The sequence below is a fragment of the Mustelus asterias genome, chromosome 1, assembly GCF_964213995.1.
Source record: "Mustelus asterias chromosome 1, sMusAst1.hap1.1, whole genome shotgun sequence".
NCBI classification, from domain to species: Eukaryota; Metazoa; Chordata; class Chondrichthyes; order Carcharhiniformes; family Triakidae; genus Mustelus; species Mustelus asterias.
In genome coordinates this window covers 2,539,376-2,563,904 of record NC_135801.1, presented here as the reverse complement: position 1 = coordinate 2,563,904, position 24,529 = coordinate 2,539,376, and the positions used below count along the sequence as shown (strand labels likewise).

General features: G+C 50.1%; 1 protein-coding gene across 4 annotated transcripts in view; it reads right to left on the bottom strand.

The window, feature by feature from the left end:
* The window catches only part of LOC144485072 (protein phosphatase 3 catalytic subunit alpha), a 169,745-nt gene that overhangs the window by 65,931 nt on the left and 79,285 nt on the right, over nucleotides 1-24,529 (bottom strand). For all 4 annotated transcript variants that reach the window (XM_078203530.1, XM_078203416.1, XM_078203477.1 and 1 more), the window contains exons 5-6: nucleotides 3,372-3,449; nucleotides 641-735 (exon numbers count right to left, since the gene is read on the bottom strand). In XM_078203530.1, the coding sequence (XP_078059656.1) occupies nucleotides 641-735; nucleotides 3,372-3,449 (173 nt within the window). The remainder of the gene's footprint in view (nucleotides 1-640; nucleotides 736-3,371; nucleotides 3,450-24,529) is intronic.

Below are 24,529 nucleotides of genomic sequence, written 5' to 3'. Positions count from 1 at the left end.
TCAAAGCTCCCGAGATTAGGTTGATAACAGAATGCCGTTTACCATCTCAAATCGAATAAGGGACAATCATCGGGCTTTTCAGAAGCAGAAGACAAGACAGTTTCCTCTCTGTTATAGCTGGATTATAGCTCAACACACGTGGAACATTTCCACACCATTCCACACTGAAATATTCACGTCACCTTTCTTGTATTTTACACCAATGACACAGTAATGTTTATAAACTTTCACACACCACCCTGAATTTCTTACTCTCACGGGTGACGACCAAAACAGAAACTAAACTTGAAAGTTCTCTCACCTCATCCCGCAACTTGCTTTTTATAAACAGGGTGATGGTGTGTACATTGTGGCAGCAAGTCTGGTGAGACGCACACACGGGACGCGCACACGGGACAGAATACGTGAAGCTTCCGGTACCAAGCTTTGGAAATCTCAAGGTGGCTGTCCAACCACAAAACAATAAACATGGAAAAAGAACATTTGGATTTGCAAATAATTCCCTTCAAATACAATCGGAAGGAGATGATGCTTCTCTCAAATACTCAAAGATCAGGCCCTAGTCTGAGGTAGTCCTTCAGTTAATTTAGCAGCACATTGATTCAGCAATCGTTAATAGAAGTGATGTACACTTGCTTACCTTTGTTATTGTAGACATCCAGATAGTTGGGAGCTGAAAAGATGGTGATTAGTGAAGGGAAGCCCGTTGTTTGACTCTTTCTGTACATTCGGTACCTGTGAATGTCAGGAAAAGACAGTTACACAAAGAAGTGCGCATTCCTTAACCATCAATTAGCCAAATCTACCATTTATTATTCAAATTTTACTGTTTACCCGCCACAGCAAATGCTTGCGGAATCTCCGGAATAAATTTGTTGCTGAATTTCCTCCGTGTCTCTGCCTATAGTGTACGCACAGTGTACGCACAGTGCCTGCGCAGTGTACGCACAGTGTACGCACAGTGTACGCACAGTGTACGCACAGTGTACGCACAGTGTACGCGCAGTGTACGCGCAGTGCCTGCACAGTGTACGCACAGTGTACGCACAGTGCCTGCACAGTGTACGCACAGTGTACGCACAGTGTACGCACAGTGCCTGCACAGTGTACGCACAGTGTACGCACAGTGTACGCACAGTGTACGCGCAGTGTACGCACAGTGTACGCGCAGTGCCTGCACAGTGCCTGCACAGTGTACGCACAGTGTACGCACAGTGTACGCACAGTGTACGCGCAGTGCCTGCACAGTGTACGCACAGTGTACGCACAGTGTACGCACAGTGCCTGCGCAGTGTACGCACAGTGTACGCGCAGTGCCTGCACAGTGTACGCAGAGTGTACGCACAGTGTACGCGCAGTGCCTGCACAGTGTACGCGCAGTGCCTGCACAGTGTACGCACAGTGTACGCACAGTGTACGCACAGTGCATGCGCAGTGTACATGCAGCCTAACATGCAGTGTCCGTGCAGTGTATATGCAGCGTCAATGTGTACATGAAGTGATTAATGATTACAGCAGGCAGTGTGACGAAGGTAAACTAAGGAAGTGACTGTCATTAGTTTTGAACGGGAAACCGGGTGTTTGAATAGAGAAGGGCAGTTAGAACCACTGTCTTCATCGTAACACATTCAGGAATAACGATGTTACTCCTCACATCCTTTACAGCATTGAAATATTCCTGGGAATCTCCAGGGATTTTGCCCCAGTGTCTGAGGAAGCCCATTCCACACAATGTCAATAATTCTCAATCTGAAGACATTTCTGATCACAGGGCTAAATCTTTACCAGTGTGAACCTGTGTCGGGACCTTACTGCCACATATCAGTTTGGGCAATGGTTAGGGGGTCCATAAGTTCTCAGTCAGGGCTCCGAAAGTAGAAGTAACCATACTGTGAGCTTCTAGAACATTCTGCTGGTTTGTGTGAGGGATGCTGACACTCTGAATCGCGCTGAGGGAGAGGGAGTGGTTGCTGCACATTCTGTGTCTTTAAAGGGGGGAAAAACCAGATTGGGGAGGAATTCCCCGACTGGCCTTGGGTTTATCTTTTGCCTCCGAAAAGTCTGGAATATAAACGGTAAATACTCAGCACATCAGGGAGCATCTGCAAAGGGCAACTCCCTCCCTAACAGCACTATGGGTGTACCTACACCACATGGACTGCAGATATGTATAGTCCCTGGGGAAGGGAGGGAGCTACATGCTTGGGCATTGCCCTGGCACAGGTTGGCACTGTCCCTGAGCCACAGGTTGGGGAGTTAATTTCCTGCGCTGATCGCGGTTCCCTTTAAAGATGGCGCCCAAATCTCTGTGGAACCGATGTTGCCAGAGCGATGGCGCAAACCACACCCCCAGGAATTCCGTGCCCAGCAGTCTGGCCTGGAAACCCGGCTGTGCATCTGGAGACACACGGGCCGGTTTTCAGTCAGAACTCCGGACAGATTGCGGTAAAATTCCACCCACCGTTTCAGGCCTGTGCCCTTTCGTCAGAACTGAAACGCTGGCCGGAATTTTCTGTCCTCTTTTGCAGCTGGGATTTTCCGGTTCCGATGAAAGTGGGCGGCACGGCAGCACAGTGGTTAGCACTGCTGCCTCACAGCGCCAGGGACCCGGGTTCGAATCCCGGCTTGGGTCACTGTCTGTGTGGAGTTTGCACGTTCTCCCCGTGTCTGCGTGGGTTTCCTCCGGGTGCTCCGGTTTCCTCCCACAGTCCAAAGATGTGCGGATTAGGTTGATTGGCCATGCTGAATTACCCCTTAGTGTCGGGGGATTAGCAGGGTAAATACATGGGGTTACTGGGATAGGGCCTGGGTGGGATTGTGGTCGGTGCAGACTCAATGGGCCGAACGGCCTCCTTCTGTACTGTAGGGATTCTATGGATTCTATGGAGGGAATTTTGCTGGAATGTTAAATTTTCCATCCTCGTTTAGAACGGTTCCCGCCATGGACCAGACTGGAGAATCCCGCCCACGATCCCGGTTTCTCTCGCTGCAGCTGCTGATAGGCCTGCCGAATATTCCCAGCATTCCCTGCTCAGGTCTGAGGTGTCCAACACTGGCAGCGGTTCACTTCCACCTTCCAGGGACAGACTGGCTGGATTTGACAGACGGCCGACTGGCAGCTTTTAGTCTCGGTCGGTCGGCACTGCGTGAATTTAAGTGGATGGGATTGTTTGATTCAGGATTACTCAACACAACATCTAAATCAGTTCACTGGAACCAATCACTAAAGAACCCAGTATTTACTGATTGATTGAATTAATAAACTGAATTGGATCACTGGGGTTCTCGATACGAATTTCATTGCACAGAATTTAATTACTCAATTAAAGCAGCAACAAGAATACAAATCCAGAGTGAAACCAGACACTTACCCAGCATCCTGTGCCTCGTGAGCTCTGATTACTGATAATAAATTATTGTGTTGTAGGAATTCACAAACAGCAGGGTAACTGGAAATAAAACAGATCAAAGCTGATTAAAGTCATGTGAACAGCGTTTTAAACAAGTTTCTCACAATCACAGAACAAGGCCAGTGGGAGAAAGTTACACTGCTGGGGGGGGTGGAGCAGAAACACCAGCACGGAGCAGTCGGGCCGAATGGCCTGTTGCTGTACATTTGATGGAATTCTACCCAAGTGTAGCCCAGAGTCTGATAACTACAAATATTATCAATTTATAAAAATTTGGATTAAAGATCTAATTCTTGGCTCCTTGGTGAGACACCAGCCCATTGGACGGGATGGTTTTATCCTTTGGGTTCCCTTTGACGAGGATATTCCGTCTCCAACACTCTCCGACAACACCTCGATTGTAAAACTCTCGTCCGTGTTTGTGAATCACTTCCATGGCCTCACCATGAACCTGCCTCGAATCTCTTCCACCACCACCCCCCCTCCCCCACACCCCCAGCCCCCCCGCGCCCCCCCCCCCCCCCCCCCCCCCCAGGCTCCCACAACCTCTGAGTCTCTCGGCCCTGCTCTTTGACCAAGCGTTTGCTCTGATGCCATCCTTGGTGGTTTTCAGTCTGATAACACTCCTGGTTTTTCTCCAGTGACTGCACAATATAAACATCGCCTGCCGATGGTGACTGCAGTGCAGGGTGACCCCAGCAGCTGGGTAACCTATCTTCATCTTGCCTCTTTTCAGTGTGAATACTGAATTTTCCAGCAAACGACATCGTCATGTATTTGCCCTCACACTGGGCAAGCCATGCTTTGAATGTGGGTGAGATGCTTTTTTTTATTCATTCCCAGGACATGGGCGTCGCTGGCTGGTCCAGCATTTATTGCCCATCCCGAGTTGCCCGAGGGCAGTTGAGAGTCAACCACATTGCTGTGGTTCTGGAGTCACATGTAGGCCAGACCGGGTAAGGACAGCAGATTTCCTTCCCTAAAGGACATTAGTGAACCAGGTGGGGTTTTCTGACAATCGACCATGGGTCATCAGTAGATTCTTAATTCCAGATATTTTTTATTGAATTCAAATTCTACCATCGGCCGTGGCGGGATTCGAACCCGAGTCCCCAGAACATTAGCCGAGTTTCTGGATTAATAATTTGAACAGTAATTCTACTTCAATCATCCTCTGGCGAAGGTCCCACCGGAGACTGAATTCAACCGGTGGTCATTGTCTAACTCAAGGGTAAGATGGAGGTGCTGCCTTGTATTGGTTAACACATTTCAAGGAATGTCCAGGCCTTAGAGAGGAGATCGAATCAGACGTTCCAGGGGATGGGAAACGGGCCGAGGATCCGGGGGAAGAGACAGGGAGTGGAACTGATTGGATGACGCTTTCAATGATGAAGAGGATCGATGTGAGCTATGTTGTCGATGCTGTGATAACATTGATTGGTTGTCTTCAGTAAATTCACCTTTTCCTAAACCTTTGAGGTAGGGCAAACTCTGATGGCTTCTCTCCGCTGACACCCATTATCGTAGGACCAAAAAATAGACACAGCACCATTTAAACAAAATGTTTCTATCCTTATCACCACTTCCGCCAATTCCCAAAGACTTCCAAAGTGCATCATTTGATTAACACGACTGGCTCCACATCAACAACCGGTACATAACAACTTGCCAAACACTATATAAACCGCCTCCCCAGAGTTCCATTTGGGCTGTGTACACTTATCTTTCGCATTTAAATATAACACAGCCTGGAATCTGACCCACAAGCAGCACACATTGTAGGATTAAGCGAATACCCAGAAAAATCAACTAACATTCAGTTCACAGTCTCTGCAAATGTTGATGTGTTTCCAGTTTGTATTATCGACAACAGAGCAAAGAGCGTGGGGGTTCCCTGCTCAAAAAACCAGAACAGGAAGGAGATATTACATTTTGGAGAGTTAAACTTTAAAGTTTATTTATGAGTGTCATAAGTCGGCTTACATTAACACTGCAATGAAGTTACTGTGAAAATCCGCGAGTTGCCACACTCCGGCGCCTGTTCGGGTACACCGAGGGAGAATTTAGCACGGCCAATACACCCTAAACAGCACGTCTTTCAGACTGTGGGAGGAAACAGGAGCACCCGGAGGAAACTCCACACAGACAGTGACCCAAGCGGGAATTGAACCCGGGTTCCTGGCGCTATGAGGCAGCAGTGCTAACCGCTGTGCCACCCTATGTGGGGTTGGAGAAGGTGATGGAGATAGGAAGGGGGTAAAGACCATGGAGGGATTTGAATTGGAGGGTGAAAACTTTAAAAGTAAGAAGGTATCAGACTGGGAGGTAGTGTCGGTGAGCGAGAAAAGGGAGTGATAGCGAACTTTTTAAAATTCTATTGTGGGTCGTGGGTGTAACTGATGAGGGCAACATTTGCCGCACCAGCCTAGGTGGCGGTGAGCTGCCTTCCTGAACCGCTGCAGTCCATGCGGTGTAGGCACACCCACAGTGCTGTTAGGGAGGGAGTTCCAGGATTTTGACCCAGCGACAGTGAAGGAACAGCGATATATTTCCAAGTCAGGATGTGTGGTGTGACAGGTAAAACACGCGCAGTAGAAGTTTGGATGAAGTGAGGTTTACAGCGGCTGGAAGGTTCTCTGGGAGAACACTGTAATAGGTGACTCTGGAGGGAACAAAAGCATCAGTCTGGGTTTCAGATACAGACAGCCTGAAGCAGAGGCAGAGTCTGGTCTTGTTATAGTGGTGAGCGATGTATATGGGGTCAGAATCTTATCTTAGGGTCAAATAGAACAGCAAGGCCTCAAACAATATCCTGGAGTTACTTACAGCGCAGAGGGAGGCTATTCAGCCCATCGAGCCTATGCCAGCTCCCTGCTGAGCAATCCCACAGCCCGCTCTATCCCCATAACCTTGCAATCCCGTCTCACTCCATCCAATTTCCTTTCGAAATCACTCATCCTTTCTGATTCCACTACCCTGGTGGGCAGCGAGTTCCAGGACATTCCCACTCGCTGTGCGAGAAGGTTCTTCCTCATTCCCCCCTGTATCTCTTACAGAGGAAGATGAGCGGGAAATGAGAATAGGGCCCAGCACAAACAGGGGCGGGGGGGGGGGGGGAATGATGCACTTCCCCAACTCACTGCCCTCCTCTGCAGCGAAGGTGGCAGCGACACCAGGCCAGGGTGAGGTCACTGAGTCATTCCACACCACGTTTCACACAGAATTAACCAGCACAGCGTAAACCATCATCTCCTGAGGTGGCAGTCCCAACCTGAAGTGGGATTTGAACCCAGGACTTTCTGCCTCAGACTGAGAGTGTTCCCCACTGAATGGAGCTCACACTGTTGGGTGTATTTGGCAAATATTGTGCACATTTACTAACCAGAATCAACAGCATTCCTGCTGCTCCCAATCGAACAATGTCATTCAAAATCAATCTATCAGATCACACCTGCCAGCTTTCTCCGATAAATAGTTAGTCTGAGTCACTCTGGAAATGAATGTAAACCTGTCACGCTGCATTTACAACCTCCTGCCCCTGGAGGTGCTGCACTGTCACACCGGACAGGAGGTTAGGCTGCAACGTGACAAATTTACACAGGCCTGTTCTGATTAGGAATCCAAAGCCTTAACAATAACCGGGGAAGCATTCCTGTCAACACTTCCCAAAGGTAACTGGATGAATATTTGGAAATGAAGTATTTGTAGGGAGATTGGAGGAGGGAGTGAGTTTATTGGCTGGTTAATTCAAAGAATCAGCAATGTAGAGATGGGCTGAATGGCCTCACTATTTTGTACAATTCTATATTCAGCCAGTATAATAGAAATGTATAATTGAATATTAAAGTAAGACAGAATCTATAGCTTTCCTGATCTAATTATCCGCACTTTGCTATGACCTGTTCCCCCGTGGGAGAATAACTAGTTTAAATAATTTAAACCTCACGGCACTGCCCTCCATCCCCGACAAATAACTCTTCCCAAAATCATACCAACCAGACAGTTGGAAGAATGGAAATGGAATCGTTTTGTTTCTGTATTTGACTTTTCCAATCTGTATTTTTCTGCACTTTCTGTACTCGGGATTACAGGATTAGCAGCTCTATTAACTGCTTCTTGTAGTAATAATGTAGGAATTCCATTTCTGCCTTGCTCACTCTGCACAGATGTTAGCTGAGGCGGTTCTGAACATCCCAGGTCACGCAGGGCAGAGAAAACGCTCCCACTAGTTTTCAAGCCATCAATCACTTCCCAAAACAGGCTGGTTGTGGTCAGAACTTCCCTCTCTCGAGATAGCATCACAGTTTCTATGTCCCCTCCCAACACAAGGCAGGAATGTGCCTTCTGCAGGATTTCCTGCCCGCTGCAGATTGCTGTCTGTTGTTGGTGATAAGATCACGCGTTCAGCTTTCCCCGGAGGTACTGGACACTGCGTCCAGCCACCCGGCCCACAGCTACAACCTGTCTCAGCTTTGAGTCAAACAGTTTAGATATTCAAAAGATGTGGACTGGACGCTGGGATGTGGCAAGGGCAGCTTCCAGTGAGTCAGGATTTGGGCTTTACCCCTCCAACATGGTGTATTTGTCGTGGGAGGCACGGTGGTTAACACTGCTGTCTTGCAGCACCAGGGACCCGGGGTTCAATTCCGGCCTTGGGTCTCTGTGTGGAGTCTGCACGTTCTCCCCGTGTCTGTGTGGGTTTTCTTCGGGTGCTCCGGTTTCCTCCCACAGTCCAAAGATGTGCAGGTTAGGTGGATTGGCCATGCTGAATTGCCACTTAATGTCAGGGGGATTGGCTAGGGTAAATGCATGGGTTACAGGGATAGGGCCTGGGTGGGATTGTGGTCGGTGCAGACTCGATGGGCCGAAAGGCACTGTGGGGATTCTATGAACATGGGGAGGTTCCAATGCTGCTGAAGGTAGCCCAGTGCAGACTGCACCATCAGGGAATCCACGCTCTCCCATGCCAGACTCACACCTCCCCTTCAAACTGCTCCTGACCTTTCCAGTTCCTTGCTTCAATGTCGACAGAAATCCACTCCAAAGCTTCATGTTTAAAATTATAAAGAGTAGGAGGCCATTCAGCCCACTGTGTCTGTGCTGGCTCTCTGAAAGAGCAATCCAATTAGTCCCACTCTGCACACCCATCCCACTTTTCCCTGTTGTCCTGAATCTGCTTCCAGCGTATTCCAAATCACAACCCGCTGCATAAAAACATTCTCCCATTTCACCTCTGCTTCTTTTGTCAATTACCTCAAGTCTGTCCCGGTTACTCATAAGACCATAAGACATAGGATTAGAATTAGGCCACTTGGCCCATCGAGTCTGCTCCGCCATTCAATCATGGCTGATATTTTTCTCATCCCCATTCTCCTGCCTTTTCCCCATAACCCCCGATCCCCTTATTAATCAAGAACCTATCTATCTCTGTCTTAAAGACATTCAATGACCTGGACTCCACAGCCTTCTGCGGCAAAGAGTTCCACAGATTCACCACTCTCTGGCTGAAGAAATTCCTCCTCATCTCTGTTTTAAAGGATCGTCCCTTTAGCTTGAGGTTGTGCCTCTGGTTCTAGTTTTTCCTTTTAGTGGAAACATCCTCTCCACGTCCACTCTATCCAGGTCTCGCAGTATCCTGTAAGTTTCAATAAGATCCCCCCTCATCCTTCTAAACTTCAACGAGTACAGACCCAGAGTCCTCAACCGTTCCTCATACGACAAGCTCTTCATTCCAAAGATCATTCTTGTGAACCTCCTCTGGACCCTTTCCAAGGCCCAGCACATCCTTCCTTAGATATGAGGCCCAAAACTGCTCAGAATACTCCAAATGGGGTCTGACCAGAGCCTTATACAGCCTCAGAAGTCCATCCCTGCTCTTGTATTCTAGCTCTCTCGACATGAATGCTAACATTGCGTTTGCATTGCCTTTGCAATTACCCCCCTCCCACACTTGAATAAAACATTTCTAAATTCACAACCTCTCTGTTAAAGCAGAGAATCCCTGCAGTGCAGAAGCAGGCCATTCAGCCCGTCGAATCTGCACTACCCAGGCCCTATATCTGTAACCCCATGTATTCGCCCCATTAATTCTTCTTCTCTGCTCAAAGGACAACGCAGTCTGCAGAATTCTCCAGCCTATCCACACAGCTGAAGCACCGCACCTCTGGGATTGGCCTCTGCAAAGACTCGAGATTCAGAAACTGTTCACTGATCAAACAGGGGACACTAATTAGTCAAATGTAGAAATGACTGGAGCCATATTAGCATCAACACAACAACATCTCCCCCCCCCGGGGGGGTAAGGTGGGATCAGGCTATTGAGTTGGACGATCAGCCATGATCATAATGAATGGTGGAGCAGGCTCGAAGGGCCGAATGGCCTCCTCCTGCTCCTAGTTTCCGTGTTTAACACATATTGTACATCAGAAGGAGTTGAGAGCGGAGGGTTATACATAGCAACAACTGGAGAGCTTGGTCCAAAACAGGATTCGATGGAGAGAATGTTGTTGTCTTGTTGAAGTTGTGCAAGACATTGGTAAGGCCACACTTGGAATACTGTGTGCAATTCTGGTCACCCTATTATAGAAAGGATATTATTAAACTAGAAAGAGTGCAGAAAAGATTTACTAGGATGCTACTGGGACTTGATGGATTGAGTTTTCAGGAGGCTGGATAGACTGGGACTTTTTTCTCTGGAGCGTAGGAGGCTGAGGGGTGACCTTATAGAGGTCTATAAAATAACAAGGGGCACAGATCAGCTCGATAGTCAATATCTTTTCCCAAAGGTAGGGGAGTCTAAAACTAGAGGGCATAGGTTTAAGGTGAGAGGGGAGAGATACAAAAGTGTCCAGAGGGGCAATTTTTTCACACAGAGGGTGGTGAGTGTCTGGAACAAGCTGCCAGAGGTAGTAGTAGAGGCGGGTACAATTTTATCTTTTAAAAAGCGTTTAGACAGTTACATGGGTACGATGGGTATAGAGGGATATGGGCCAAATTCGGGCAATTGGGATTAGCTTAGGGGTTAAAAAAAAATGGGCGGCATGGACAAGTTGGGCTGAAGGGCCTGTTTCCATGCTGTAAATCTCTATGACTAATGTGTCCGTGCTCTCTGCTCAATTAAGGAGCAAAACAGCTCAGAAGGGGATATATCTGTGGAGGAGGGGATATATCTGTGGAGGAGGGGATATATCTGTGGAGGAGGGGACATATCTGTGGAGGAGGGGATATATCTGTGAAGAAGGGGGTATATATCTGTGGAGAAGGGGATATATCTGTGAAGAAGGGGATATATCTGTGGAGGAGGGGATATATCTGTGAAGAAGGGGATATATCTGTGGAGAAGGGGATATATCTGTGGAGGAGGGGATATATCTGTGGAGGAGGGGACATATCTGTGGAGGAGGGGATATATCTGTGGAGAAGGGGATATATCTGTGAAGAAGGGGATATATCTGTGGAGAAGGGGATATATCTGTGGAGGAGGGGATATATCTGTGGAGGAGGGGACATATCTGTGGAGGAGGGGATATATCTGTGGAGAAGGGGATATATCTGTGGAGGAGGGGATATATCTGTGGAGAAGGGGATATATCTGTGGAGGAGGGGATATATCTGTGGAGGAGGGGATATATCTGTGGAGGAGGGGATATATCTGTGGAGGAGGGGATATATCTGCGGAGAAGGGGATATATCTGTGGAGAAGGGGATATATCTGTGGAGGAGGGGATATATCTGTGGAGGAGGGGATATATCTGCGGAGGAGGGGATATATCTGTGGAGCAGGTCTGAACACTCTCGGGCCACACTGGGATTCTTCTCAGAGGCAAGAACCATACCAGCTAAGTGAAGCTGACATTCTCATTTCTTCTCCAAATCCTGCTGTGAATCTTATGAAAGATGGCGAGTGTTGTGTGGTTGCGGCGGCTCTGTGCCATTCAGGCTGAGGGAACCATTGCCTCCACAATCCACATTCACAGCCCAGTTACTGGGAACCCCATGTCGAAGCTGATGTGTAACACACAAGAGGAAAATAGCTCAACCCCACTTCAAGGTGAAGCTGGATTATGTATCATCCAATCCACAATTAGAGCAAAAGCATTTTTAACCCACCAAGGGGCAGGGTTTGACCCCCCCACCACCAGATCAGATCAGATGGCCTTCGAGGGATGAATCTATATCCAACATGCAAATTATCACAATAGCGTGGGACAAGCAAGACTCCTCCTGCCTCTCACTCAATGGGACTAATTGGATCTCTCTCGCAAAATACTGGCACCAAAACGATGGGCTGAATGGCCTCAGTCAGTGCTGCATGCATCGTATATAGTTTATCAAATCAACTTTTACAAAATCATACAGTCATAGAGGTTTACAGCATGAAAACAGGCCCTTCGGCCCAACTTGTCCATGCCGCCCCCTTTTTTAAACCCCTAAACTAGTGCCAATTGCCCGTGTTTGGCCCATATCCCTCTATACCCATCGTACCCATGTAACTGTCTAAACGCTTTTTAAAAGACAAAATTGTACCCGCCTCTACTACTACCTCTGGCAGCTCGTTCCAGACACTCACCACCCTCTGTGTGAAAAAATTGCCCCTCTGGACACTTTTGTATCTCTCCCCTCTCACCTTAAACCTATGCCCTCTAGTTTTAGACTCCCCTACCTTTGGGAAAAGATATTGGCTATCTAGCTGATCTGTGCCCCTCATTATTTTATAGACCTCTATAAGATCACCCCTCGGCCTCCTACGCTCCAGAGAAAAAAGTCCCAGTCTATCCAACCTCTCCTTATAACTCAAACCATCAAGTACCGGTAGCATCCTAATAAATCTTTCCTGCACTCTTTCTAGTTTAATAATATCTAAAATGATGGGGTTTTTTGTGTTAAAACAGTCCAGCTGGCAAGATCTAAAATATCGGAATGTTAAAATGATCAATGGTTGTGATTGGGTTATCAATTTACTGAAATCAGTCAGCAGCATTGGAACCAGCTGCAGGAATCGCGTTAGAACACAACATCCTCCCTCCCCTCAGCCCACTGGCATCATTCACACCATCGATTCCTGCATTGTTACCTCTGGATGATAACGAGTAATCAATGTGTCTGAGCAGATATAAGCAGTGAATATTAATCAGCTCTGGGGTAGGCTTGGCGTTCCTCAATTCTGGGAAGACATTGCGAACCGTGACTCCCTCTCCCCATGAGGTAGATAAAACCAGTGAATGCCCCCAGTATAGTTCCTGTATAATAGGCTGGCTAATTACCCACAGGAAGAGGAGGCGGCCATTCAGCCCTTTGAGAGCCTGTTCTGCCAGTCAATTGGATCATGGCAGACCCGTACTCGAGCTCCTGTTTAGCCTCCTTAGTTCTGTAGCTCTCCCAGAACAATCTAATGATCTTGGTTCTGAGATTTTTAGTTTAACTCACAGCCACAACAGCTCTTGGGGAGGAGGGGGTTCCAGAATTCCACTCCCGCTTTGTGTAGCTTCGCCCCTGAACAGCTGAGTTTCAATTTTCATTTTGCATTCTTGTGTTTTGGACTTGCCTACCCAACAGGGAAATGTTCCTGCAACAGGCCTTCACATCGCGTTTATATTATAGACATTATTATCGATGCCTTTTGTTCCGAATGGGCTGTAAATGATGAATCTGGCATTAGGTGCAAGTAGATTTCTGGCTGCCTTTTACTGAAGGGGATTTTGTCCAAACTCCATTTTAAGAGATTATTTCTGGTTTCTAACTGAAAGATAGTGGTTGCAGTGCCATTCACTGCCAGCAGATGGTGACGGTTGCCCACACACAGCTTCAGGGAACACTGACCAGCGATGACCCCGAGGATTTGGGTTCTTAAAGCTCTCTGCCACGTGCACACTTCCCCTTTCAATATCCACAGTCATTTACCGTCTCACCATCTGAACTATTTGCCCAAACGTCTTCCTATTTCCATCGGTAGGTGGAATTTAATGCCCTCCCCCCATGCCGGGTTTGGGAGGGGCAGGGACTGAATCAGATGGGAGAGTGACAGCTGCTGTCATGGATGGCTGTCCATTGCTCAGCATCACCCCCCCTCATTCCCCCACCCCTCCCTCCTCCCTCCCCTCCCCATCCCCCTTCCCCTACCCTCATTCACCCCTCCCCCCTCATTCCCCCCCTCCCCTCACCCTCATTCACCCCTCCCCCCTCATCTCCCCCTACCCTCATTCACCCCTCCCCCCTCATTCCCCCCTCATTCCCCTCCCCCTTCCCCTCATTCACCCCTCCCCCCTCCTCATTCCCCCCGGCACTAACCCGGGGTGGACGGAGGAGCTCTCATTGTGGGGATCATTGCAAGCAAACCTTTTATGGGCTGGAGACCCTGACTCAAAGACACTCAAGCACCTGACTGAGGGATCTGGCATTAGGAATGTGGACCACTCGGTGTCGTTGTTCCCCACCCCTGCTGCGAAGCTCCCTCTGACGCAGCCCCCACACCCATAAACCACCCCCCCCCTCCACTGCCAGCTATTAGCCATGGCCTGGGCCTCAGGTGGGTACAGTGGTTCCCCGTACAGTGGTTCCCCGTACAGTGGTTCCCCGTACAGTGCCACACAAAATGGGGCAGCACAGTGATTAGCACTGCTGCCTCACAGCGCCAGGGACCCCCAACCAGCACACCCCCAACCCTCCCCAACTCCACCCCTCCCTCCCCCACAACCCACCCCCTCCCCAACTCCCCACCCTCCCCCACAACCCACCCCCTCCCTAACGCCCCACCCCCCCCTCCCCAACCCCCCTCCCCCACAACCCACCCCCTCCCCAACTCCCCACCCTCCCCCACAACCCACACCCTCCCCAACGCCCCACCCCCCTCCCCAACAACCCACCCCCTCCCCAACTCCCCACCCTCCCCCACAACCCACACCCTCCCCAACGCCCCACCCCCCCCTCCCCAACCCCTCCCCAACTCCCCACCCACCTCCTCACCTCGCACACCCCCCAACCCTCCCCAACTCCACCCCCCCTCCCCCACAACCCACCCCCTCCCCAACTCCACCCCCCCATCCCCCACAACCCACCCCCCACAACCCACCCCCTCCCCAACTCCCCACCCCCCCTCCCCCACAACCCACCCCCTACCCAACTCCCCACCCCCCCTCCCCCACAACCCACCCCCTCCCCAACTCCCCACCCCCCTCCCCCACAACCCACCCCCTCCCCAACTCCCCACCCACCCCTCCCCCACAACCCACCCCCTCCACAACCCACCCCCTCCCCAACTCCCCACCCCCCCTCCCCCACAACCCACCCCCTACCCAACTCCCTACCCCCCCCCCACACCCAACCCCTCCCCAACTCCCCACCCCCCCTCAACCCACCCCCTACCCAACTCCCCAGCGCCCAGCCCCTCACTCCCGCCCAGCCCCTCACTCCCGCCCAGCCCCTCACTCCCACACAGCGCCCTCACTCCCACACAGCGCCCTCACTCCCACACAGCGCCCTCACTCCCACACAGCGCCCTCACTCCCACACAGCGCCCTCACTCCCACACAGCGCCCTCACTCCCACACAGCGCCCTCACTCCCACCCAGCGCCCTCACTCCCACCCAGCCCCTCACTCCCACCCAGCCCCTCACTCCCACCCAGCGCCCTCACTCCCACCCAGCGCCCTCACTCCCACCCAGCCCCTCACTCCCGCCCAGCGCCCAGTGTCGAAACCCCGTGCTGAACATGGAGCTCAGACAGAGACATTGACCAACACTGATGGGCCGGGGGGTGCCACAGGCTCCCGGTCAGGTTGGGAATTGTGGGCTCTGATCACAGAGACAGGTTAACTTTTCTGCAACAACCAATCTGAGGGGTGGAGAGGCAGCCAGACATCAGCCCAGGACTGGTTCAAACATCCATCGTGTGGACTGTTCATTAAAGAAAACCGTTGAAGTCACAGACTTTCACCGCAGCGAGAGTCCCTTCAGCCCATCGTGTCCATGTTGGCCATCAAGCACCTGCCTATTCTAATTCTATTTTCCAGCGCTTGGTCTGCAGCCTGTGGCCAACACTTGACACCATCCGCTACACGTGTAACACGCTGGCATCGTTAACGAGAGGCCTTCTGCTGTTGCCACGAGTTGGAGGATTTTACCCACATCCCTGTGTTAAATCTCAACATTTTCCCAGCGAAGGTTCCCATTAATTGGTTAACCACACTCGGTGTTCAACCAGCTTCTCCGACTCGGTCCAAGAGCAGCAGATTCTTAAACAAGGGTCAGCACTCAGACATACAGACAGATCTCTCCACACCACCCTGAAAACTGAAATAAAAAGATACTTAACCACACACAGAGCCCAGATCCATCAAACTGTGCATCATGGTTCATTAAGCATCACCATTTTTAAAATGCCTGTTCAGGTCACACCTTCCGATCCAAAGAACTCATTAACTGGCTGGAACTTTAAAGTGCATTATATTTACAACGTCCTAATACTGAACCGCGGGAACAGGAAAAGGCTATTCGATAAGATCTATCTGAACTCCGGTTCCGTAACCCTTCACACCCTGACAATTTCCAGATTCCCAATTCCCTGTGTGTCAGGAATTGCCTCGCCGAACCCTCCAATAAAAGCAAAATTACCGCAGAGGCTGGAAATCTGAAATAAAAACAGAAAATGCTGGAAATACTCAGCAGGTCTGGCAGCGTCTGTGGAGAGAGAAACTCAGTTAGCGTTTCGAGTCAGTATATACTCGACGCAAGACGTTAACTCTGTTTCTCTCTGGACCAGGTGACGGAGTATTTCCAGCATCTTCTGTTTTTATATCAGAAATATAACACAGATTTCACAAGCTCCCATTTTGTTAAAGAAAACTGCCCCAAGTAGCAAGTCAGTTTTAGTCGTCAACTACAAGCTTGAAAGTGCTGACAGCTGCTTTGTGTCTACAAAACTCAGTATGAGGAAAGCTTTTTGTCCTGCGCTCCCTAACCCTGTGTATGAACGGCTATGTTCAATTGTCACAACAGTCCCAGAGTGTGGGATATGTGGAGTGCAGCAACACTGCGATCGTTACTCATTCTGAAGTCTTGCTAATCAGAGTTTTACCAAAACTTTCTATTAAGGTCGCGTCATTAAGGCAGCACAGTGGTTAGCACTGCTGCCTCACAGCGCCAGGGACCCGGGTTCGATTCCCGGCTTGGGTCACTTTCTGTGCGGAGTCTGCACATTCTCCCCGTGTCTGCGTGGGTTTCCCCCGGGTGCTCCGGTTTCCTCCCACAATCCAAAGATGTGCAGGTTAAGGTGGATTGGCCGTGCTAAATTGTCCCTTAGTGTCAGGGGGATTAGTGGGGTAAAGGGAATAGGGCCAGGGTGGGATTGTGGTCGGTACAGACTCGATGGGCCGAATGGCCTCCTTCTGCACTGTAGGATTCTATGATCTTGTATTTGGTCTAAACAGTAACTTTTTTATACAAAAATTACAGAAACAGCTACAACTGCTCCTGTTTTTGTAAAATTGCAATTCTGTTCACATTTAAATAATAATGAAATGACCTTTCCAGCTCAGGCTCACTCCCCACTGGATAACAGCAAATATTCAGAGTGAGCTCGAGACCAGGGAGAGAGGAATATCTGTGGTTCTGGTCCCTGCCTCACTGGGAGAAAGAGTTTGCAGTAGAGAGGGTGCAGAGAATCTAATCAGGACTGGGGCATTCTAACTGCGGGGAGAGATTGGAGAGTCTGCAATTGTTTTCTTTGGAATAGAGAAGATTCGGGGAGGGGAGGCCGGGGGGGGGGGGGGGGGGGGGGGGGGGGTAATTGAGATTTATAAAATCATGAGGGATCGAGAGAGAATGAAGAGGAAAAATCCATTCCCAAACACAAAGAGATCAATAAATGAAGGGGCTGAGGGGGGGGGGGGGGGGGGGGGGGGGGGGGCCGCAGTTCAGGTGCAATTTCCCTTTGGTTGGAACCCGTTGCCTGAAAGGTTGATGGAGGTAGAAATTCTCACAATGTTTATAAGAAATAATTAGCTGTAAGCGACAGGACTACAGACCCAAGAGCTCTTCCTCAGCTGATTTCTTGATTTATTGTCACATGTATGATCATACAGTGAAAAGTATTGTTTCTTGCGCGCTATACAGACAGAGCATACCGTTCATAGAGAAGGAAAGGAGAGAGTGCAGAATGTAGTGTTACAGTCATAGCTAGGGTGTAGAGACAGATCAGCTTAATGCGAGGTAGGTCCAATCAAAAGACTGACAGCAGCAGGGAAGAAGCTGTTCTTGAGTCGGTTGGTACGTGACCTCAGATTTTTGTAACTTTTTTTTATTCATTCGTGGGACATGGGCGTCACTGGCTGGCCAGCATTTATTGCCCATCCCTAGTTGCCTGAGGGCAGTTGAGAGATCTTGTATTAAAACACGAGACATTGTCACATACACAATTAAAAAACATTCAGAACAATTTTCTCCAAGCTCATTAGAATCCGGCAGGGACAATTTAGATTTTTATTCCCCTTCACAGTTCCAGCAATGTTGTTTTCCACATTTGAGCTTATCCTGAACAATCTCAGTGCGTAATTAACAAACATCAAGCGATCTCGCTTGTCTGTGCCTCATCACTCAACAGGGAGACCCAATAATCTCAGTGTTGCAGCCTTTACACTGACTGCAATCAACTCGCCCTCTGACATTTCAGCAGCATCATGGGGTTTAGAGGGGCTGAATGGTCCATTTGACCTGTGCTGGCTCCTTGACAGAGTCCCACTCGCTTGCCCTTTCCCTTCAGAAATTCACCACAATCCGTCCCCTGCCATTCATTATTTTAGTGGCCTCTCTAATTGTCCCTGGCTGTAAGAGATGGTTTGAAACTCCGCCCATCTCTCACAGGCAAAAGAAACTCTCTCAACGTTGAAGTCTTCAGCCAGTTCCTTAAAATCCGTGCTCGGGTGAGGGACCTCTGATTACTGAAAACTGTTTCTCTTTTATTCACTCTGTCAAACCCTTCCTCATTTTCAACATCAAATCTTCCGGAACCTTCTCCACTCTGAGGAGAACAATCCCAGCTTCCGCAGTCTCTCCACATTGACGGAAGTCCCTCATCCCTAGAACCATTCTAATTAGAAAGAGAGAGAGCGCGAATGAGGGAGGCAGAAGGGTGGTGAGAGAGCAGGAAATAGAGAGGGAGGGAGAGCTCATGAAAAAGAAATAACGTGTGCATACGAGAGGGGGAAAGGAGAGAGAGAGAGAGAGAGAGTGTGGGAAAGGAAAGAGCTTGCATTGACAGACCATCCTTAAGGCCTCACAGCCAATGCTGGAAATGCAGCTTTGTACCTACACCTAACAAGGTCTGACAAACAGAATAATTGGTTTATCTGATTTTGCTGCTATTGCTCGGGGGACAGATGTTGACCAGGTCACCAGATGTGCTCTTGATTCTTCTTCAAGCATCCTGTCTGAACATTTGGGTGCATCAATGTTGAACTTGCTCAGTACGACACCTGTACCCCCACACATCACCTTCCAGGTCCACAACATGTGATGTTACTAACTCTCACAATCACAACTGTCATCACTGGAATAATAAAGACATTCTGAGCTTACTTCAGAGAAACATTGCAACATTTCCAATCGGAGTGGAAGATCTGATGTTAATCCACTTGAAAATAAATTAGACTCAACAAGTTTGTTTAGAATAGTAAATCTTTAGAATTATTACGGGTGGAATGACCGGTTCTTCACAGCTCCTCCGTCCTACTGTCAAGCCCCACTTTAAAAATAGGATAAGGCCATTTCATTGCTCGAACCTTTTCAGTCATTCAGTTGATCCTGTTGTACACTGAACAGTTCACAGGTGAGCTCCGATCAGACCTTTCTATAGTTAGAATAATAGAACCAATACAGCAGGAGGACATTCAGCCCATCATGTGCTGCCAGGTCTCTAAGAGTTATATACCGAGCCCCACTCCTCCACCTCTTCCTCTGTAATCTTTTCCTCCTCAGATGATTATCCAATTCTATTTTGAAAGCTACAACTGAATCAGTCTCCACCACACTCTCAGACAGTGCATTCCAGATCCTAACCACTCGCTGTGTGAATCTGTCTCCACCGCACTCTCAGACAGTGCATTCCAGATCCTAACCACTCGCTGTGTGAATCTGTCTCCACCGCACTCTCAGACAGTACATTCCAGATCCTAACCACTCGCTGTGTGAATCTGTCTCCACCACACTCTCAGACAGTACATTCCAGATCCTAACCACTCGCTGCATAAAAACGTTTTTTCTCATGACCCCTCTGGCCTTTCGCTTCCGGCTCCTCACTCTCCCCCAGAGAGTGGGGGCAGTTTCTTTGTTTTTACTCTGCCCAGGCGCATCATGATTTTGAACACATCGATCAAATCTTCTCTCAATTTCTGAAATGAAGTGTGTCCCTACAGGACAAAGAACGTTAACTTTACTGACCCTTTTTGAATTTCTCAACTTAGTGTCCACACCCCCCGGCATAATGTTCAACAAAATAAACCTGGATTTATAAGGTGCTTTAACATAGAGAGTCTCAGGGTGCTTCACAGGATTGGAACAAACTAAACTGACATCAATGCAGAGAGATATTTGAACAGCTTGATTCAGTAGGAAAGACAGCGAGGTTTATGGAGGCGAATTCAGAGTTTGGGATCAGATTGGAGGCTTGGCCATTAATGGAACAATGACAATCTGGAATGTGCCAGAGGCCAGAATCAGAGGACCATAGCGATGCCGGAGAGTTACAGGAAATTATACGGAGAGGCCAGGGGGTCACTTAAAAACAGGGATGAGAAGGTTAAAATCGAGTCATGGCTGGATTGGGAGCTGATGTGGAGCAGTGAGCACGGGGGTGATGAGTGAACAGGACGTGTTGTGGGGTACGGGGTGGCAGAGGTGGGGATGTGTACAGAGTCCCGGGATCGATCGAATTCTCAAAGCGGGGCGATTGGCAGATTAGCTCTCAGCTCAAACCGGTTCTAGTCACAGTTCAGGTGAGCCACTCGTTGAAGAAGTTCAGATGCTGCAGTTATCTCGGAGTCAGGCTGTGGAAATGTCACCAAGTGCTCTCCAATCAGTCCAGCTCGAATGATCGACAGTCTGTGCAATGCTCCATTAGCTTTCCAACTGGAGAAATGTCATTACTGCTGGGAAGAGTGTGAATATTACAGATCCACCCCAATACCCAGGAAACACATTCTTTCAGTAAAAAGGATTTTTATGGTGATTTATTTACTTTGTGTCCAGTTAGATTTTATTTTTATTGAACAACTTAATGAATGTTTCTGGATGTTTCTTGTTGATGATATTCGCAGGGAAAGTGAATTACAATCTCCACGTGTGTGTAATGGTCCATTCCTGGATTCACTGACCCACACTCCAACCCACATTCCAACATTTTAAAATTCTCATCCTTGTTTTTGAATTTCTCCACAATCTCACCCCCCGCCCCCCCCCCCACCGCCTCTGTAAGCTGCTCCAGCCCACAATCCTCCCAGATGTCCACACCTATCCAATCCGACCCCCTGCCCAAATTTTAATGGCATTAGCCATGCCGATAGCTGTTTGCACCCTAAAGCTCTGGAATTCTCCTCGTCAACCTCCCTGTCTCTCTCGCCACTTACAGAATATTCCTGAAAATCTCCCTCTTTGGCCAAGACATTTCGTCAGCACCCTGACCACCTCCTTGTGTCCCCCCCTTGCTGTGAACCTGTTGGCAGTGTGCAACAGGCAGCTCCAGAAGCTTCTGACAAGGCTGGCGAGTGTGGTAGATATTATCCCTCCTGGGCTGCTATAAGCCCGAGGCAGCATTGTCCAATTTATCACCACCATCTGAAACATGTTAATTAAATGCCGCTGCCATTGGACAAAGACCTATTTACTGCAGACAGACTGTTTCGCCTCCAGACCAGTTGAGCTGACCGGGCTCACCCAGTGCTCCTTCTAACAATGTCAGGGTTCAGACGACTGCAACCTCCCTCACATTGCTGTCAAAGTGAAAAGAAAAGCCAAATGATGAACAAGACAACCTACCCACTGCCCGAGGATGCAAACTCTTAGCCTGAACTTCAGATTCTGTATATTCGCCCAAAGACCAAACTTTACAACAAAGCAGCAGAGAGTGTGTGACGTCCCGAGGGACGGACACTCCATCCGATTCACGTCTATCCCGGGTTAAAGTGATTTTTCCCTGACCCACAAACAGCTGCTGGGATTCCTCGGCTGTCTCTCAGGCTGAGTTTCTGCTGCTTTACGATTGGAACACAGCAAAATGTCCCAGACTTTCAATAAATGACTCAACTCAAAAACAGTAAGAAAAAGGGGGGCAAAACTTAACAATCTGTGGGTCCAAAATCCTTTCCGTGTGTATCAGGGAGCCCAGAACCAAGGACAGAAATATCAGATAATCACTAATAAATCCAACAGGAGAAACTTCATTACCCAGAGAGGAACCCACTGACAGTGCGGCACTCCCTCAGTACTGACCCTCTGACAGTGCGGCACTCCCTCAGTACTGACCCTCTGACAGTGCGGCACTCCCTCAGTACTGACCCTCTGGCAGTGCAGCACTCCCTCAGTACTGACCCTCTGACAGTGTGGCACTCCCTCAGTACTGACCCTCTGACAGTGCGGCACTCCCTCAGTACTGACCCTCTGACAGTGCGGCACTCCCTCAGCACTGACCCTCTGACAGTGCGGCACTCCCTCAGTACTGACCCTCTGACAGTGTGGCACTCCCTCAGCACTGACCCTCTGACAGTGCGGCACTCCCTCAGTACTGACCCTCTGACAGTGCGGCACTCCCTCTGCGCTGACCCTCTGACAGTGCAGCACTCCCTCAGTACTGACCCTCTGACAGTGCGGCACTCCCTCAGTACTGACCCTCTGACAGTGCGGCACTCCCTCAGTACTGACCCTCTGACAGTGCGGCACTCCCTCAGTACTGACCCTCTGACAGTGCGGCACTCCCTCAGTACTGACCCTCTGACAGTGCGGCACTCCCTCAGTACTGACCCTCTGACAGTGCAGCACTCCCTCAGTACTGACCCTCTGACAGTGCAGCAATCCCTCAGTACTGACCCTCTGACAGTGCGGCACTCCCTCAGCACTGACCCACTGACAGTGCAGCACTCCCTCAGTACTGACCCTCTGACAGTGCGGCACTCCCTCAGCACTGACCCACTGACAGTGCAGCACTCCCTCAGTACTGACCCTCTGACAGTGTGGCACTCCCTCAGTACTGACCCTCTGACAGTGCGGCACTCCCTCAGCACTGACCCTCTGACAGTGCGGCACTCCCTCAGTACTAACCCTCTGACAGTGCGGCACTCCCTCAGCACTGACCCTCTGACAGTGCGGCACTCCCTCAGTACTGACCCTCTGACAGTGCGGCACTCCCTCAGCACTAACCCTCTGACAGTGCGGCACTCCCTCAGCACTGACCCTCTGACAGTGCAGCACTCCCTCAGCACTGAGTGCAGCACTCCCTCAGTACTGTTCCTCTGACAGTGCGGCACTCCCTCAGCACTGACCCTCTGACAGTGCAGCACTCCCTCAGTACTGACCCTCTGACAGTGCGGCACTCCCTCAGTACTGACCCTCTGACAGTGCGGCACTCCCTCAGTACTGACCCTCTGACAGTGCAGCACTCCTTCAGTACTGACCCTCTGACAGTGCAGCACTCCCTCAGTACTGACCCTCTGACAGTGCGGCACTCCCTCAGTACTGACCCTCTGACAGTGCGGCACTCCCTCAGTACTGACCCTCTGACAGTGCGCCACTCCCTCAGTACTGACCCTCTGACAGTGCGGCACTCCCTCAGCACTGACCCTCTGACAGTGCAGCACTCCCTCAGCACTGACCCTCTGACAGTGCGGCACTCCCTCAGTACTGATCCTCTGACAGTGCGGCACTCCCTCAGTACTGACCCTCTGACAGTGCGGCACTCCCTCAGTACTGACCCTCTGACAGTGCGGCACTCCCTCAGCACTGACCCTCTGACAGTGCGGCACTCCCTCAGCACTGACCCTCTGACAGTGCGGCACTCCCTCAGTACTGACCCTCTGACAGTGCGGCACTCCCTCAGCACTGACCCTCTGACAGTGTGGCACTCCCTCAGTACTGACCCTCTGACAGTGCGGCACTCCCTCAGCACTGACCCACTGACAGTGCAGCACTCCCTCAGTACTGACCCTCTGACAGTGTGGCACTCCCTCAGTACTGACCCTCTGACAGTGCAGCACTCCCGCAGTACTGACCCTCTGACAGTGCGGCACTCCCTCAGTACTGACCCTCTGACAGTGCGGCACTCCCTCAGTACTGACCCTCTGACAGTGCAGCACTCCCTCAGTACTGATCCTCTGACAGTGCGGCACTCCCTCAGTACTGACCCTCTGACAGTGCGGCACTCCCTCAGTACTGACCCTCTGACAGTGCGGCACTCCCTCAGCACTGACCCTCTGACAGTGCGGCACTCCCTCAGCACTGACCCTCTGACAGTGCGGCACTCCCTCAGTACTGACCCTCTGACAGTGCGGCACTCCCTCAGCACTGACCCTCTGACAGTGCGGCACTCCCTCAGTACTGACCCTCTGACAGTGCGGCACTCCCTCAGCACTGACCCTCTGACAGTGCAGCACTCCCTCAGCACTGACCCTCTGACAGTGCGGCACTCCCTCAGCACTGACCCTCTGACAGTGCGGCACTCCCTCAGCACTGACCCTCTGACAGTGCAGCACTCCCTCAGCACTGACCCTCTGACAGTGCGGCACTCCCTCAGCACTGACCCTCTGACAGTGCGGCACTCCCTCAGCACTGACCCTCTGACAGTGCAGCACTCCCTCTGTACTGACCCTCTGACAGTGCTCCATTAGTACGGTGCTGGAAGTGTCAGCTGGATTTTTGTGCTGAATTCCAGAACTGGGAATTTAACCCACGACCTTCTAACTGGGAGGTGAGAGAGTTTTACCCAAAGAGACAGTGCTGGCATCTGACAGAATTTATGAGTGCGGAATAAAAGCGAATGCTTTTCTGAGCTGCTGTTGATATATAACGGTTAAGGGTTCATCTGTTATACCCTCAAACGCGACCAATAAAACTGTCACGCATCATAAAACTGGTTGCGTTGAA